This window comes from Coloeus monedula (assembly GCF_965178545.1).
Source record: "Coloeus monedula genome assembly, chromosome: 1".
In the NCBI taxonomy this organism is placed as follows: domain Eukaryota; kingdom Metazoa; phylum Chordata; class Aves; order Passeriformes; family Corvidae; genus Coloeus; species Coloeus monedula.
In genome coordinates this window covers 48,190,643-48,207,572 of record NC_138781.1, presented here as the reverse complement: position 1 = coordinate 48,207,572, position 16,930 = coordinate 48,190,643, and the positions used below count along the sequence as shown (strand labels likewise).

Sequence of the window (16,930 nt, the reverse complement as noted above, 5' to 3'; positions counted from 1 at the left end):
CAACTTTTTAAGTATATGCATACATAATTACCACTACTAGCTGTAGTTACAACTGCTGCTGTCTGGCTAATGCTCTGGCTAAGAAGTGTTCAAATTTGCTAAGAGGATTTTATGTCTGTGAGGGTGAAACTGTGTTGATTTAAAAACTTCTCTTTCAGAAATCATTTGCTAATCTTCCCATGGCTTTCAGTGACGAGCTTGACTGGCCCCAGTTCTCAGAGATCACTGGATTTCTGAATTCCACCATCGGGTAAGCCAACAGACAGGGTGGCCAAGTCATAGCGAGTCTCTAGGTCTCTCAGAGCACAGCAAGAAAAAACCAAAACCATGCTTGAAAGGAAAGAGAAAAATACTATTCAGCTCTGCATGTGCTCTTTCCAAAACCAAGATCAGCACTGAATCTAGGGTTTTTAAAATATACTGTAAATATATAAGCAAGTCTTCCTGAAATGCAGGGTAGATTTTAGAACTGATCAAACTGTAATTTAGAAGGAGAAAAACCCCAAAGAAATAAAAAATAAACAATTTTTTTTACAAAATTCAGGGGAAGGAGAGCATTGCTGAAACTAACAAAAATCAGCCTTTCTCTTTTCTTTTTTTTTTTTTTTTTAATCTTCCTCTCTCCCTCATGTTTCTTTTTGCTGCTGAAACAGTGGAATAAAGGGTATCCCCATGGTTATTTCGTAGTGTTCCCTACTGGGGGGAAATCTTTCTTCTCCCCCTCCCACACCTCTTTTTTTTATTTAACACATTTAGAGGGAAATAGCAAAAGGAGAACTTGAAAGAGTCTGTGACCTAATTTGCTGTGTTAGTTTGGCTCATGTGGATGGGGAAGGATGCAGGGATAGATGGGAAAAAAAGTATGTCTCCTGCCAGAAGGGAAGGAAAATAAAGTCCAAACACAAAACATCTTGAAATGCCTGCAATTCTAACTGTGAAGTTTAAAAAAAATCTTTTTATTAATCATCTCTCTGGCCAGCATTAAGAGGCCTTTGAATCCTGCAAGAGCCATAGGATACAATCATCAACCAGTGCCTGGTCTGACCTAAGTTTCAGATAATTTTTATTTTTTATGTCTAAGATAGGTCAGGCATACAGCTGAATGCCAAACCAAGCATGGGTCAAGCCTGAAGAGGCTTTCTACCAGCAGAATTTAAAAGTTGGCAGAATACATTTTTTTCCAGGAACAATACCTGTTGCACCATATACTTGGACTTTCGTTTCCCTTTTTTCTCCCTGTGCAAAATCCAGGCTCTCAGCCTCAGCTACATTCACACAGTATCTGCTTTAAGGCAGTTTGCTTCTTGACAAGCCAACAGGAAAGATCTATGCAGCCTTCTGTATCAGAGCCATAGCAAAACTGACCTTTAAAATCTGCTAAAATGCCCAGCCACTCAGTACACAGCATTAGTCTGGGCTCCAAAGAAACTGAGGCTCACAAGTGATCAGAGCTCAGAACTGCCCCTGAAGTTGTCAGTGATAAGCCTTGGTCCAGTGTTCAGTTTTTAATCTCTTCCACACCTGGAAGAAAAACAAACAAACAAACAACTGCAACTCAGATAGAAATGACTGTGTACTTTTGGCTGGGAGCTTGGTCTTCTCATCACCCTTTGGGCTGTTATCCTTTTCATTTTCTTTTTCATTTTTCTCAGCAGTGCAAAATAAAGGAGAGAACTAATAACAGTCAAACAAAACCTGTTTTCAGATTAATCTGTCCAAGATTTATGATGTTGGGAAACAATTGCCCTGCCAATGTTTCTTCTCTTTTACTTACTGTTCCATAACAACCAATTGAAAAGTCAATTTGTGAACGACCAACAGAATTGTTTTGATAAATGATGTACAACAAAAAGGTTTTTAAACACCTTATCTGAAAGACCAGGATAAAGGCATTGTTCCTGGATGGAACAATGTCAAAGAAACTCTTCATCGATTTATAGTTTCTAAGAAGATATCTTTGCTTTATTTAAGGCCACCCTGTTTGAGATTAAAAAGATTTATGACCACAAAAAAAGAGAGATGGTGAAATAGTAGCATATACATAACTGGGGTACTGAGTTTATGAGAGACAAGAACATACTTCATTTTTAATATCAGCTGTATTTTCATCATTATCATACGAGTTTAGCAGTTTGTATTTTCTCAATTTATTTCAGAGGCTGGACAGACTCTCTGTATCTACGTTTACGCAAGAGAAATCGCTGTAATCACAGAGACTTGCAGAACATTTCCCAAAATGGTATGTTACATTTTTAGAACTTTTTTATTATTATTTTTAACATTACCAATGCTGATAATTGATGCTGCATTAATGAATATCTGTCAGGAACAATGCAACACCTTCTTAGTTGCATGCATTTCTTATGGACAAATAGAGAACAGCACTTACTCAACTCAGCACCTTCTCTTCTGGCTCTGAGCAGGGAGGTGTGTGGCTTCATCCCTTTTACCTATGTACTAAGAATTTCCACTGAATTAAAACCAGTGTACTCCACTGTAACTCTGTGGAGGTTTTCTTGACCATGGCCAAAAGGGAAGATTTAGAGGGATGTCACTAGTGGTGACGGAGATAAAAGGGCTGCCCTTCGTCTCCTCCAGAGGCTGTGGCATGGTCCCTGCTTGCTTGCACAGCCCTGCTCTGTACTCCTGCAGGGAATCCTGGGGGGGCCCTACACTGCACCCGATGGTAGCACAGGGCACTCACTGAGCTGCCACACCAGCTGCCAGAGTGGGCACAAAGCGGCCATCAGTCTCACAGCAAGGGTGCCCATGACATCCTGAGACATCCTTTGGGGACCAGCAAGCAGAGATCCTCCTGAAAAACTGAGGAGGTCGGTGGTGCTGGCATCTTAATGTGCTCTGAGAACCAATTTTTAATAAGTAATCAAAGACATAAACAAAACTTAACACTGTTGGGTTTTGATTAATTAATTTTGTGGGGCTGGCACACATCATCTTTCTATGAAAAAGCATTATATATATATCTATAAAGGATGCACATAAATATATGGCAGATCTGATCTACCTAGAATTAAGGAAAGTGTCTTGCATGGTACCCCAGTGTGCAGTGAAGAAGAGGAAGATTAATACAAGAAATAAGAAGTGCATAGAGGAGCAACTAAGCAGGGAAGAGCAGTGAGTTTGAGAGCAAAGGCGTGTCCCTCCTGCGTCTCTCCTGAGGCTAATGCTGCTTAACATTTGGAATGGTGACCTTAGAGCAAAGACCAAGGTACATGCTTGATGGCTTCTGTGAATGATGCAAAATTGCAAAGTATTAACCATCCTGGAGCGGGACACATCCTTACACAGGAATAATTTAGATGAACTTGGGAACAACAGTGGCAGGAATTGCAGCAAATACCGTTGTACAAAACATGCATGACAGAAGTAATGATGAGACTTCTCTGTAAACTAGTGGCCCACCAGCCAGACGTGGTGGAGGGACAGAGGCTTTGGGGTGCAAAGAGAAATTCCAAGACAGCATCAAGACTGCAGGGTAGAAGTGGAAAGAGGCCAAGGAAGTTGCAAGATGCATCATGCATGACATTTTCTCTAGAGACAGGGAGACAGTCCTTTCTGATACAAGTCCTGATAAGACCTCAGATTTTGGTCCCATTTGTCTAGAGAGGGCTGACCTTGATGGGGATACAGGGAAAGGTTTTGGGGAGGATTAGGGCAATGGAGACTTCTGAAGGGATGATAAGACATGTTGACATTTGAACAAAGCAAAAATTAAAGGGTATTATCATTTTGAATTCTTTTGAGGCATAAACATCACAGAAGTGGAAGAATAGTTCTGGTACAAAAACATGGGTTTTCATTAATCTTACTTCTGCTTGGAGGGAAATTTTTTTTTAAAAATTTCACTATCAAGGAGTGAAAACCTAGAATAATCCTTAAACCAGAGGAATGAAGGCAAACAAGAAATCCTGAGTTGTCAGAGGGGTTGTGTGAAGGGGTAACAGTAGTCTTCCTTATAAATTGAGGTTTATGATGTTAGCTTTTGTGTCTTGGATTAGTTCATGTCCCCAACAGCATGTTTAAAAGATACTTGATTATGCTGTGATTATCCCTTTTTGTTTCTATTGTATTTAATTATGCTTCTATTGTATTTAAATATGCTTCAGAAGCTTGGGAAGATTTCTTTTCCTCTGGTAGAAAATTTGGCTATATGGGATGCTCTTCCTTTCCAGCAGATGGTTCATGTTGGCTACAAGTGAGGAGCACTGCTGCCTCTAGCGCTACTTAGAAACTTATTAAATGTTTGGAATTTCCTGAAAAATTTAGGAGCAGAATGGATCTGCCCCAGCCCTCCACCTCCAACAAACAGATACATATAAACATCTCTAAGGCAGGTGCCAAGAGGACAGTGCTGCACTGGTTTTGGTGGTGCCCAGTGACAGGATGAGGAGCAATGGCCATAAGATAAAATTCAAGAAGTTTCACCTCAACCTGAGGAAGAACTTTCCACTGAGGGTGGCAGAGCACTGAACAGGCTGCCCAGGGATGTTGTGGAGTGTCCCTCTCTGGAGACATTCCAAACCCACCTGGACATGTTCCTGTGCTCAAAGTGACCCTGCCTTGGCAGGGGGATTGGACCAAATGATCTCTTGAAGTGCCTCCCAACCCTAACAATTCTGGGATTCTGTGAGTCTGTGGTCTTACCAGGCAGAAGAGGTTGCACACACAGGTAGCATGATGCTCACTTCCAGGCTTAGGTGGGCATTTTCACCTTAAAAATTGCATTCTGGTGCCAGCACCAATGCCACTGGCAATGCCTCTCACATGCATTCCTCCTTCCTGTGGCACACGTGGTGTTCCTGAAGCTTTGAGGCTTCTGTGAAAGTGTTTTACAATATCTTTGGTGCCATCAGTCAGGTGCTTCCGACTTTCTTGCCTGTAACTTGCAGGGCACTAGAGTTGATGGTTCCCATCATTGCAGTCCCCCAGGTGGGCTTTCTGGTGAGAGAGAATTAAAAAAGGCCGAACTAGATGGTCAAGGATGACTAGTTGTCAATGGTTCTTCTCATTTATATCCAAATTGTCTCAGTACCTGATACCCTAATTATCTTGTTCTTCTTTTTTTACATTAATGGGAATGTGTCTTGGGGTGACTTTATGATGTATATCCCACATTGCTGCCCTATGCCCAGAAATTAATTTTTGTGCCGTTTTATGCCTTTAAACTGGGCCTGAGAGGGGGAAGGAAAACCTGAGAAAAACTTTCTCAAAGCATTTTGCAGCTTGTTCAAGGTCACACAGAGATAGCAACTTTTTTTCCCAGCTGCAGCAGGGGAGTGAGGAAGCACCCGGCTTGCTGTTTTCCAGTCAGCTTTTGGCCAGTTGTTTCAGTTTCTTTTATTCTGGAGAGAAACTGAGAGTTGAACTTTTTCCCTTCCCTGGAATTTCGGATTTTCTCCCTTTTTCTACTGGACTGCTTCAATATCAGAACACATCGGGAGGACTTTCCACCAAGTACAGAGGGCCTGGCCCTGGGCCAAGCCCCAGCTCTGAGGAGACCAAAGGGAGGACTTTTAACACTTACCCAGGTTTTTTCTCCACAGTGAGAGATTTTATTATTTAGCATTATTTTCCTTTTCCCGTGTGTTTGTCAAATAAATAGTTCTTATCTCTTTCACTTTCCTTTGAGGAAAATTTATTCTTTCCCAAACCTGGTGAGGGGAGGGTTGGTGACCTGCCTTCTCTCAGAGGATATATTTCTAAATTTGGCAAACCAGTACAGAGTGGTACTTCATGTGCTTCCTTTTTCCAATTCCCTCATAGATTTTTGTATAACCTCTCACTGCGTGCATCATTCATTTTTCTCTCCACGTATCTCCTTTCCACTTACACTACAGACACCTGTAGGATATGAAAAGAGGTGAGCCTGTGTCAGGGCAAAAGACTCTGCAGAAAATTAAGAAGTGAATTTAAAAAGGGAAAAATTACTAGTGAGAGAAGAATCTCAGGATATCTTCTCTAAATCGTCGCTCTGACACTACATTTTAAAGGTTCACTTTTATTGCCTCATTTGGTGTAATAGTTTCCCAGAATGGGAGGATTTAAGAAGCCACCCTCAGTGTCAGTAAAGCACACAGCTGGCCACCAGCCTGACCTAACCCCACCTGGGACAACTAAACCTTCCTCTGAAAATGATGCTTCATAGCCCCACATGAGTGCAAGGAAAGGATGCTGATCTGGTGTGGGAGGTGTGCAGCCAAGACCTAGAGCCCAGGGATGGCAAGCCAAGCCAATGTTCCTGTCCAGCTGTCCTGCAAAAGCACCAGCACTGTGTCAGACTCAGCACAAAGGGACATTCCCCCACTGCCCTTCTTAGGATATGCATCTTCACCATGGAGAAACGCTTCCCCAGCCTCCATGCTTACAGGAGTTCTGCCTTCCCTTTCTTAAGAAATCCCATTATCCTCTGGAGGTGGTGGACCCTTCCCTCACAACTGGAAGCAAATTGATTTCTCAACCAAAACTGAAAAAACCCCACTGGTCTGAGAATGTTTGGAAAGCAACAGAGAGAGAGAGGCAGGAAAGATCCAGGGATAGATTCCAGGACATTCAACAGTGTAAAGATAACTGTTCTGCTTCACCTCTTTTTCTCTCTTGAATGTTTTCACCACAGATTGCATCCTGTATCACAAAAGCTTCCTTGAAGATTCAATTTACCCATGAAAACTGTTTCCTAGAAAACCCCTTCATTTTCTTGATGTTTTGATTTGTAACTGTGCTAATGCTTTCCACAGAGCTGATTATAACTACCTATGCTTTTGGAGGTAATACATACCCAAGAACAGCTTATTGCCTTTTTCGCAAATACTTTTTAATTTCTAGAGGTCCCACTAGTTTATTTAGGCTGAAACTGCAGCCGCAGTCCAGGGGGCCTTGTGGCAGAATGGCTTAAACAGAGGGTGTTCAGTTCTAGCTGAAGAAGGGCTATTAAACAGAAAAAAACCAAACTTCTGGTAGCTATGTTCCAAGTCATATTTTCTAAGGTTTTTGTGGGGCTCTTATCCTGCTGAAAAGAGCTTCTCAGTAGAAGGCCTGGATTTTTCAATGGATCAGCAACCCCCAGGAGAGAAGCAGCAGATAGATGCACTCATTTTTAAAGTGGAAGAACTGGATTATTTAAAACATAAAGGATTCCTTGATATATGCGGTTGGCATCTCTGTGAGTGGTAATAACAAAGGCATCACTATTAAAATGCAAAGTGTATTATTGCTACCTTAGGGGTTTATCTCTTAGATCTCTTCCCCCATACCAATCCAGCAGGGATTTAATGATGTTCTGTCCACAAGTTTCCCCCCAAGAGCTGCAGGGAGGACAGGATTTACACCTCAAAGCAAGCTTCAGAGGCACAATGCAGAAAAGAGAAGAGAGAGTACCAGGGAAGAGTTGATCTGAGAATAGGAGGAGGATAAAACAAGAGGAGAAAGAATGAAAAAAGAGAGAGAAAAAATACTGCAAAGTAAGAGCAAGTACTACCTGTAGGATCTGCTTCTCTGAAGTTTGTTTCTGTACCTTGCTATGAGGTGAGCTTCTTGCAATCACAGCCCTAGTCTCATCTTGAACGAAGCATAAAGACTTTTTTGGCTCCTTGTTTGTTATGCCTCTTGTACTGCAGGTGATGGAGTTTGATTTTTGCGCTGGGGATGGTTGGGATCAATGTGCATAGCCTTTAAAGACCTGGTAGTAACTTTAATGCATAAAAACTTTACTAAATGGGAATACTCTTCTGATTCAAAGCATAAATGAAATATTACAGATGTTCACAGATGTTTAGGTGTAGCCAGCTCCTCTCCTCAAGGAGGAAAGGTTTTCGTCCAACCTTTTGGGTGAATCGCTATTGAAATGCAGAGCTTCTTGGGAGAACTGCAGCTGGCCTAATACTACTTTTTCTAAGTCTGACACTTGTGGGGAGAGCAATGAAGGAACCCAAACACTGGTGTCTACAGCTATTTAAGGTGCTTTGTGGTATCTTTCCCACCTCCAGCTGCCTCTCCAGAAGTGCACAATCTCTCACGCATCTTGTGATGTATCTGCCAGCCCTGCTGCAGCTGTCTTGGATACTCTGGGATGTCAAAAATGGCACTTGTGCCTATGTTTAGGACCTGAACCAGTCCCAATGTGGTATAGCTGTGAGACACTTACTCTCTCAGAAGAGTGAGAACAGTTCTCTTTGCAATTTATAGGGAAAGTTAAAATAGACCAACTGTTGACAAGTCAGGTTGGCTGGTTTACAGGAGACTACTACGTTCAACAGATGGGAAGAAGCTGCCAGATCTGGATTAAAAGCCAGATCCAAACAACCCTGCACTTCAAAGTATTTGATTTTCTACAGTCTGAAGTGTGGGACTCTTAAGAAAGCAGCAGGTCCCTGGATATAGCTTTACTTCTTAGTGCCAACACCTAAAAAGGTTACAGAGATGAATTGTTGCTCCTTTTTCACTTTTAGTGCTTCTACATTCTTGGAAATACGCAATGAAGTTTGGGTTTGCATTCAGGATTTTTTTGTCACTCTAACAATGCTGTACTATTTCTCTTGTTCCTCCTATGTGTGATCAGGTGGTTCTTCAGGAAACCTCCTCTCATTAATAAAAAGGTGAGTGTTTAATGGGATTCAAGACCTAACTTGAAGTACATAAGCACTGATGGAGTTCTACTTCTTTGACAGAAACAAGCAAAGCACTGTGAGGAATTTATTATCCATGAGTATTCTAAAATGCCCAGCTTCCCTTGACCAGCATGCTCTGAAGTGCTGGCTGTTTCTTCTCTGGTATAAACATCATTAAACGGAAGAAAAACTGGTTTTGAGTGTGGGTATCACCATCTCCAGGGCCTTGAACTTGGCTCAGTTAAGCCAGGGGACCATTTCCAGTGATTTTAGGGAAGAGACTAAGCCTTTCTGTAAATCTGTTCGTTGGGTCCCCTTAACTGCATGTAGCAGTGTAGATAGACATGGGCAGGTCCACTGTAATTTCCGTATGGGTATAACTGAGTAGCTGCTGGGTAGTGAGAGCAGCAGCTCTCCTTTTCAGATGAATTTGGGTGGGTTGTGATCATCTGGATTTGATTTAGTTTGCTTGACACTGATGTAGTTCACGTCCTAAAGGATTTATTTGTCTCTCCTCCAGAAAAAGTAATAATGAATCCTTGCCCTCTAGCACTGAGGTTCAAACTACATCCTGATTTGATCTTGAGTTCAATTCTACACATAGACTTAGCTGTCAGCCAAACCTAGTCTTCCTCTCCCATCTCTGATTTAAAAATTTCCATCTTGATTCATGTCTTTGCCCCAATTGATTTGGCTTCTGAATAACACAAAGAAAATAGAAAGCTAGCAGGAAAAACAGTGAAATAGACAAGTTCATGAGCAGCAAAAGGGAGAAATGAAAAAACTTTATTTAAGACACTTTACTAAAGTATAGAACTAGAGTGAAAAAAACCCAACCACCCAACAACAAAAAAAAACCCTCTCCCAAACATAAGAGCATAGTCTTTTGGGCATTGGCCATATCCAACCAGGATACTTCCAAATGTGATCTCACAAAAGCACAGTGTTCAATTCAGAGACTGAGAGTGTATTTCCCCATTAACATGGCTCCATATTTATCTTTTAGTTTGGCCAGAAACCAGCTGTTGGACAATCCAGCCATAGTTATCTATGCTACAATTGGGAATGATGTCTGCAATGGGTAAGGTGTAAACTAAATGAATGTTTATAGTAGCATAAATTTGACTTCTTTAGAATACTGCTGACTGCCTGGACATTTGTGTCTCACTGCTTTGCACTCTTCCATGGTGGCATTTTTCTTTGCTATTGGTCTTTATTTCTTAATTTTCTGCTGAAAATACTTGTTTCTTTACCTCTATTTGTCATAGGCACCTACCAATCCTCATTTGGACCTTGCCTTTCTTTCTTTCTTTTATAAGCCAGTCATAAAATGACCAATGGTATGTCTGAAGTAATTATTTCTAACTTAGCAAAGGAAATGAATAATAACAACAGGAGGGGGGGAAAAAAGTGTTTAAAAGCATGTATATCTGTCTTACCCAGTGTGCCACCTCCTGTCAGGAGGGTGAGCGTGACTGGTTTATCATTTCTGAGGAGTGACAAAATAATCCCCTGTAAAGGTCCGTTTTCACCCTGCCTCTGCTGCCTGCAGTCTTTGCTGTGCTCTCCTGACAAGGTGTTTTGTCTTTCTGGCTTTACTCACATCATAAGCTCTGCAGGAGAATGAACTGAAGCTTTCAAAACTAATAGTTGCGGTATTACATTAGCAATGCTCACAGGGACACCAAGAGTTCACTGGTTGGATGCTTCCCTTCCTCCTGGTAGTGGGAAGGCAGAAAACACCTTGCAACCAGGCCAGTGCACAGCACATCCATACTGCAGTTTTGGTTTTGCAGGAGGTCTGAGTGCTAGTGCAACATTATTTTCACCATGTTCAGTCTTCATCTTTTCTTGTACGTGGAAGAAATCAATCTGACTTACATACACAGAGACTTACACAGAGACTTACTTTGACAAATTCTGCACACTCAGCTAAGTTTCCTTCCAACGATTTTGAAAATTCTCACCTGCAGGTTGTATAATGAAGTTAGAGCTATTATGCAGGCTGTCAGACGTGGCCATGAAAATGGCCAAGGTTTGGTATCATAAAACTGCTTAAAAGGCAATTCATGGGTTGAAACTCTGCTTGACAGGGGTTGTGCTCCAGATGAGGATGTCCAAAGAGCCAGGCAGAGCTTTTCTTGGCACTGCAGCACCTGGGAGCCTTCAGCTGGGGCAGAAGTGGGACCACAGGAGCACCTTTTAGATGCTTTCCTGGCATCACCAGCGCCCTAGCCACAGGCAGGCAGCATGCAGAGATCACCTCCCGTGAAACCTCCACCCTCTGGTGCTTGTGCTCTCTCTGCTCCCCTGCCCAAAACTGCCAAATCTGCCCTCAGCATCCTGCTCCTGTTAGGGGAAAGATGCACAAATCCTCAAAAGCAATGCTACCATGCTCTGACAGAGTGGGAAAAGCAGTCACAGGCCTCCTGGTACTCGCTGACAAGACTGTCCTGGGGATCTGTTTACTGGGAAGCTAATGGAGATATCGTTGCATCCATTGCCAGGATGATAAAGCCCCTACTTCCCCCTCCACAAAAAATTAAAAATCCACCTTCGCTGAAGTCCATGCCTCCTGCCATGGAGACTTTCAAGGTGTCTTCTCGCAGGCTTGGCCCAGGCTCTGTTGTGCACATATTTCAATTCTGCTGTGTCACTGCCTTTGCTAAAAGCACCTCTTTTTCCTTTGTTTTATTCCTCATTCTGCAGGTTATTCCTTTTGCTTATCCTGTATCTAACACTGCTTTCTACTCTTGTCTGAAGTAAAAAGAAATTTTCAGAAATGTAAACCATTTTGACCTTGCCTCACCCATTTGTTTATTCCAAAACCTGCCAGAACAGTATTTAATACTTGTTTGAAACTCTGATATCTTTTTATCCTAGCATCCGCTATCGAGCAGAGAGACTTTTGTCTGCTCAAATTCTCGCTGCTGTTTTCTGTCTGTTTTCTTCCAAAACATTCACAGCATCAAAAGAGGCTATCAGGCTGTACTGATCCCTGTGACTCCTGCAAGGAAAGATGCTGCAGCTTCTGTAGCATCGTGCTGTTTCCATTGAGGGGGCTGGACAGCAGAGAGAGATTTTTTTCAGTGTCCTGTCACTATGTAGCTGCCCTGGCTCTGATGTACCTACAGAGGTTACAGAGGATGCAGAGCATCTGATGGGCTTGACTTCAAACCTAGGGCTTGGCAAATAAAAACCCCTTCAAGGACAGCTTTAAACTGCAGCAGTACAGCCTTCCTGGCCTTATTCTGCATTTTGGCTTCAAAAGAGGGCATAGTGCTGAGCATACTGTAGACACAGCTCTTCCCAAAGCACTGTTAAAATGTGAGTATTTCATCCCATGCGAAGAGTGGGGCAATGAGTAATGTGGATGTTTGTAGAGGGGAAAGATAGTGAAATTGGCAGCCTGTGTTACAGATTTCCAGTGGTCTCCACACCGTGGTGTCCAAACAGGGGGGTTAGAAAAATAAAGACAGATGGCAATGGTATCTCTCAGTCCACCAAGGTGTGAATGTGGGATACAGAAATCTAGAACAAAAAAAAAAGATCAGACAAGAAAATAATGAGCACCAGAAGTCTCAAATGCTGTACAATTACTGCAAATACTAATTGCATTTGGTGTATGGCACTGCTTCTCCAGCCTCTCCTTCACAGGTCTGCACTTACGGCATCTGCAACAAACAGCAAGGTGACAGCAGCAAAGCAGGCTGAGCAGGCACCCACCATGAAAGGACCTTGTACAAAGTGGCATCAGTGCCAGCAAGAGCATAATGCTCCTTTATTGTAAGACTGTCAGCACCAAAGAGCTGCTGCACCCTCAGGCCCTGAAAACAGTGTGTGAGCAGGCAACATTTCTAGCCCTCATGCCCTGGGCATACCAGCCTTACGCAGCAAGCCCAGGGGAATGAGGTGAGGGTACCACAACGGACCCTGGTGCTCACCCAGACACCTTGGAGTCTTTATGGCAGAGCCAAAATAGAATGTGCCTACAAGGTTGCTTTCTTCTCATTTGGTTTTAATTTCGTAGCCTGGCAAAGAAAGGAAATTTGAAGAAATAAACTAACATATCTGCATAACTTCAATACCATATGACAAGAGAAAGTGGAATTATGAATGTCATATTAATTTTGGTTTATACTGACATGTTTACTTGTGGTAGAGGCCTTACATCAGACCGGTATTTTGATATCAAGTGCTACAACACCTGTAGGCGAAATGAAGTAATTTCAGAGCAAATCCACAGTCTTATCTCAAAAGTAGCTTGACTGGGTGGCTGTCACAAGGATAAACCATAATCTTAATGCTGTTTTTCAGTTCTCCCTACTAGGAAGTCTCAAATACTTCAGCAGCACATACTGCATTAAGATAAATTTCTGGGCCCAGGAAACTCACCCAATTATTATTTTGTGTGCAAAATGCAGCTCACTGAAGAATCCCAAATCCTTCTAAGGGAACATGCTTCTCCCACACAGGACTCAGCACCCACTCCCCCCCTCTGAACCCAAGCATTTCTAACGCCTTGAGACAGAACAACAATGCCTTGGAAAGCTCCTGCTTCTATGGTGTTCACTGACAAGGAATCTGACCCAATTCACCAGCAGCTGGCTCAGCACTGCAAGCATCAAGTTTGCCCTTCTCTTACCCCTGGGAAGCCAAGAAAGAGATGAAAGGACTTTCCTAAGGAAAGGGCCTGGATGGAGCCTTCTGGCTGCTAAAGTGATTGCTTTTCTACAAGCAAAGAGAACAAGCAAGAGGAAAAAATGTGGGAACCACTAAAACAGTGAGGCTGGTCATTAGTGCAACCTTCCTGGTTGGAAGGACATCCCCTGTCTTACTTCTTAATCTTTCTCTCTTTACGCCTTCATCAGCTGAGCCACACCACCAAGATGGAAGGAAAACTGTCACAAGACCTTGCTTCCCAAGGTGGATGGATCCTCTCTTGTTGGGATGGGACTGCCTTCTGAGGGCTGTGTTCCCCACCTTGCTGTCAGCCCCTTTTGGGCGCGGGCACCATGAGAGTGCGGCAATAGGTCTCAGGCGCGAGAGCACGTGGACACTTTTTCTGTAATAAAGTGGTTGCTATAATAATGTAACTAGAACATTGTTCTCCAGGCAGCCTGGGGTGGTTTTGCTTGTTTGTTTTCCTTATATAAATTGAAATGTATTTCAACTTTAGGATTTCATTTCCCCCCACACTCCTGTGGCATTTACAGCTAAATACAAGAGGGGAAGGATAAACCCGAGCTGGGGAATCTGGCTTGAAGGGGTGCACGCCTGACAGTGAGTCACAAAATGTGGGCATTCAGTCCATGTGGAACACTGACACAGCTCCTGTACCCCAATGGACTATTTTAATCTTAGATATCGCCTCTCTCTAGGCTCACATGTTTGTCCAGACCCCTCTCCTGCCCTCCTGCAGAGCTCTGGTAAGAGGTGTAGGACATGTGAGAGACAAAGCTACCTTAGATATTCCTACCTTGCATAATCAAAGAGCATGTTGAATATAAGCTGTGCGCAGGAACCCATGGGGAAAGAAGTCCTACTTTCACCCAGCTGTGATGAGGGATTTGCTTTGCATCACTTCTTTGCTTGCTTTCTCTCTTGTGCTTCTTCCTCGCTTATTGAACAATAACTGGTTTGTTTTGGTTTTTCACCTAGACCCCCCCAAGTTTTCTTGCTTTTACTGTCTCTTCTTCCCCTGTCTCACTGGGGAGGAAGGGAAGGAAGGGAAGCAGATGAGCAGCTGTGTGATGCTTAGCTGCCCACTGGAGTTAGGTGTCCACTGTATAAAAAAGGGATGCATCTGTCTGTTGTAGCAGAGAGATGGGGCACACTGAGGGAGGGAGGTTTTTATATCACGTCTGATTTTGGCAATGACAAGTGAGAGACATCACAACGTTTTTCTAAGGTTTCATTCAGTTGACTTAATGTGGAAAAGCAGCAAACAGAGAAAGTGACACTGTTTCAGGTGCCTTTTTGGGGACACAGTATTCTTGACACCATGTCCTTTTGGCGTCCTCTTCTTTAGGGAACGTGACACGCTGGCCCACATGACCACACCCAAAGAAATGCTCTCCAATGTGGTGCAAGCTCTGCGATACCTGGACTCCCATCTTCCAAATGGCAGCCATGTGATTTTAACAGGCTTGGTAGATGGTCGCTTCCTCTGGGATAACCTGCATGACAGATACCATCCTCTAGGTAAATATGAGGTGTTGTGGGGTTCCTCCTGGTTATCTACCCATTCATGTTGCCTTCTCTCCCTAAAAAATCTACAAATCTATTAATGATTTCAAGCAAACCTGACAGAGTAGAGGAGATCTGAGAGATATGAGCCATATATTGGCTGTGCTGCAGAAGTAGGAATGACACCTCTTACCATCCCCAGTGCAGGACAGGTCAGACCCCTATTCTGCGTGGTTCCCCCACCAGCTCTACCCACCCAGCTCCAAACCCAGGCTCAACACATGTTGTGGTGGTGTAAACAAGCTGTTCTACCCCAGTTTTGGCCCAAAATTGTGGCCAACCTACTTGCACTTCATCCTGATTGTTGTTATAGGTGGAGTTGGACATTTAGTTGACACTCACTAATGGATGTTGACACTCACTAGTGGATGTTGTGGTAAAACTGGATGTGGACCAAGGCAGAAGATTAAGTCAGGGGGTTGTAAAAGACTGTTTTTATATTAGAGAAATTAATTTTCTGACAGTGCTGGGTGCCTGGCACCTCCTTCACTACCTGTGTGTGATGATTGCAACCTCACACCGTGTGCAGGCATGTTTTTGGGCATTCCCTAAGAGTGTAGTTACTGTAAAGTGCTTTGGGGCATTTTTTTCAGAGATTTGGAGGCTATCTGTGGGTGCCTGTCATCTCAGGGTGTGAATGACATGATACCTCTGACCATTAACAGATCACTTACTCCTCGATTTTCTAGACCAAAAGCATGCACTTATTTGTATTTTAGTAAAGGAATCTCTTTTGCATCTGACAAGGAGGAAGTTGTTGTCATAATAGTTCGCACCAGCATAGAGAGAGAGAAGCTAAATCACATTAAAATGGTAGATTACAGCTTCAGATGATTTTGGCAACCACCAGTAACCCAGCTTGCAGCACACCCTGTGCTGTATTTTCCCAGTGTTCCCTAGGGATTACCAATGAGCCCACATCTTCCCCATTTCCACTCCTATATTTTTCCTTCATAACCACTATACTAGTAACAGTGAAAAAAAAAAAGAAAAAAAGAGAAAAATCTTGCCCCTTTCAGGGCAGGGGGAACCTGTGATAATTAATTTTTAGTCACATAAACCCATTTCTTCCCCTGAATGTTTATCACAGCGACAGTTCCTCTAACTGGGTATCTAATTATCAGAAACAACACGTAGCCAAATCAGGAGTGATTAACTATAGGATCAGTTGGAAAAATTTCAGAGGGGTAATTTGCCTTGGAGGGACCCAATTAATCCTAAGCAACACGTTTTGCAGCAAGGGATCCCTTCTGGCACATCCTCCGACAGGCTGTGAGTAGGATTCCCCATTTGGCTGCCGGTCAGCCATGACCAGACATCAGTCTGGCTTTCTGCCAGATCCCTGGGCCCCACAACAGCCCATCCCAGGGCCTGATGCTTCAGGCTACAGGAATCTGGAACATCCAGATATCCAGAAGTGACGCTAGATCTTTGAACCCCCCACCTTTTGCTTCCTGGGCAGCTGGAACTGCTGCTGGGAGATGAGCAGCTGTGTGAAAGGCAGGAAGCACATCTGTATCAGGGAGCCACTGCAAAGCAACCTGAGAAGCCCTTTTAACTTGGGAGAGATTATACTTTGCAGTTCCTAAAAACAACAGTAAGAAATTCCTATTTCAGAACTGCAAAAATATCAAAGCCTGATGGGATGATCAGTGTACTACAAACAATAAAATAGCTGATACAAAAAAATGTGGCCATTTAATTCCCATCTTAGTTGTAGTTACCAAAGAAGCAAGAAGATTGAGAAAATGGGTAATTTTCTCAGCAAGTCAAGCTATTGCATAGTACAGTGAATTTTAGGGAATGTTAGCTGGATGTTTGACTTGGTGCATGAATTTCCTCACCCACACAAGCATATCCACCTCCCTCTATGACAGCAAAATTGTTTCTCCCTTTTAAGGCCAACCTCTGTGAGGTAAATGCAAAACTCAGACTGTATACAGGCACCCTTCAACTTTGCAAACCCTGCATTTCTTTGGCGGGTGAGAGACATGTTAATGGGAAAATATCAGTCACACACTTTGGAGGTTGGCATAGGCTGTGATGACTAACCCCAC

The 16,930-nt window shown here is 43.0% G+C and overlaps 1 protein-coding gene across 1 annotated transcript in view; it reads left to right on the top strand.

Annotated features, from left to right (window-relative positions):
* The window catches only part of AOAH (acyloxyacyl hydrolase), a gene marked incomplete at both ends in the record, with an annotated part of 73,575 nt that overhangs the window by 44,195 nt on the left and 12,450 nt on the right, over positions 1-16,930 (top strand). The window contains 5 exons of the mRNA XM_082278646.1: positions 159-250; positions 2,157-2,239; positions 8,576-8,612; positions 9,631-9,705; positions 14,656-14,828. Coding sequence (XP_082134772.1) covers positions 159-250; positions 2,157-2,239; positions 8,576-8,612; positions 9,631-9,705; positions 14,656-14,828 — 460 coding nt within the window. The remainder of the gene's footprint in view (positions 1-158; positions 251-2,156; positions 2,240-8,575; positions 8,613-9,630; positions 9,706-14,655; positions 14,829-16,930) is intronic.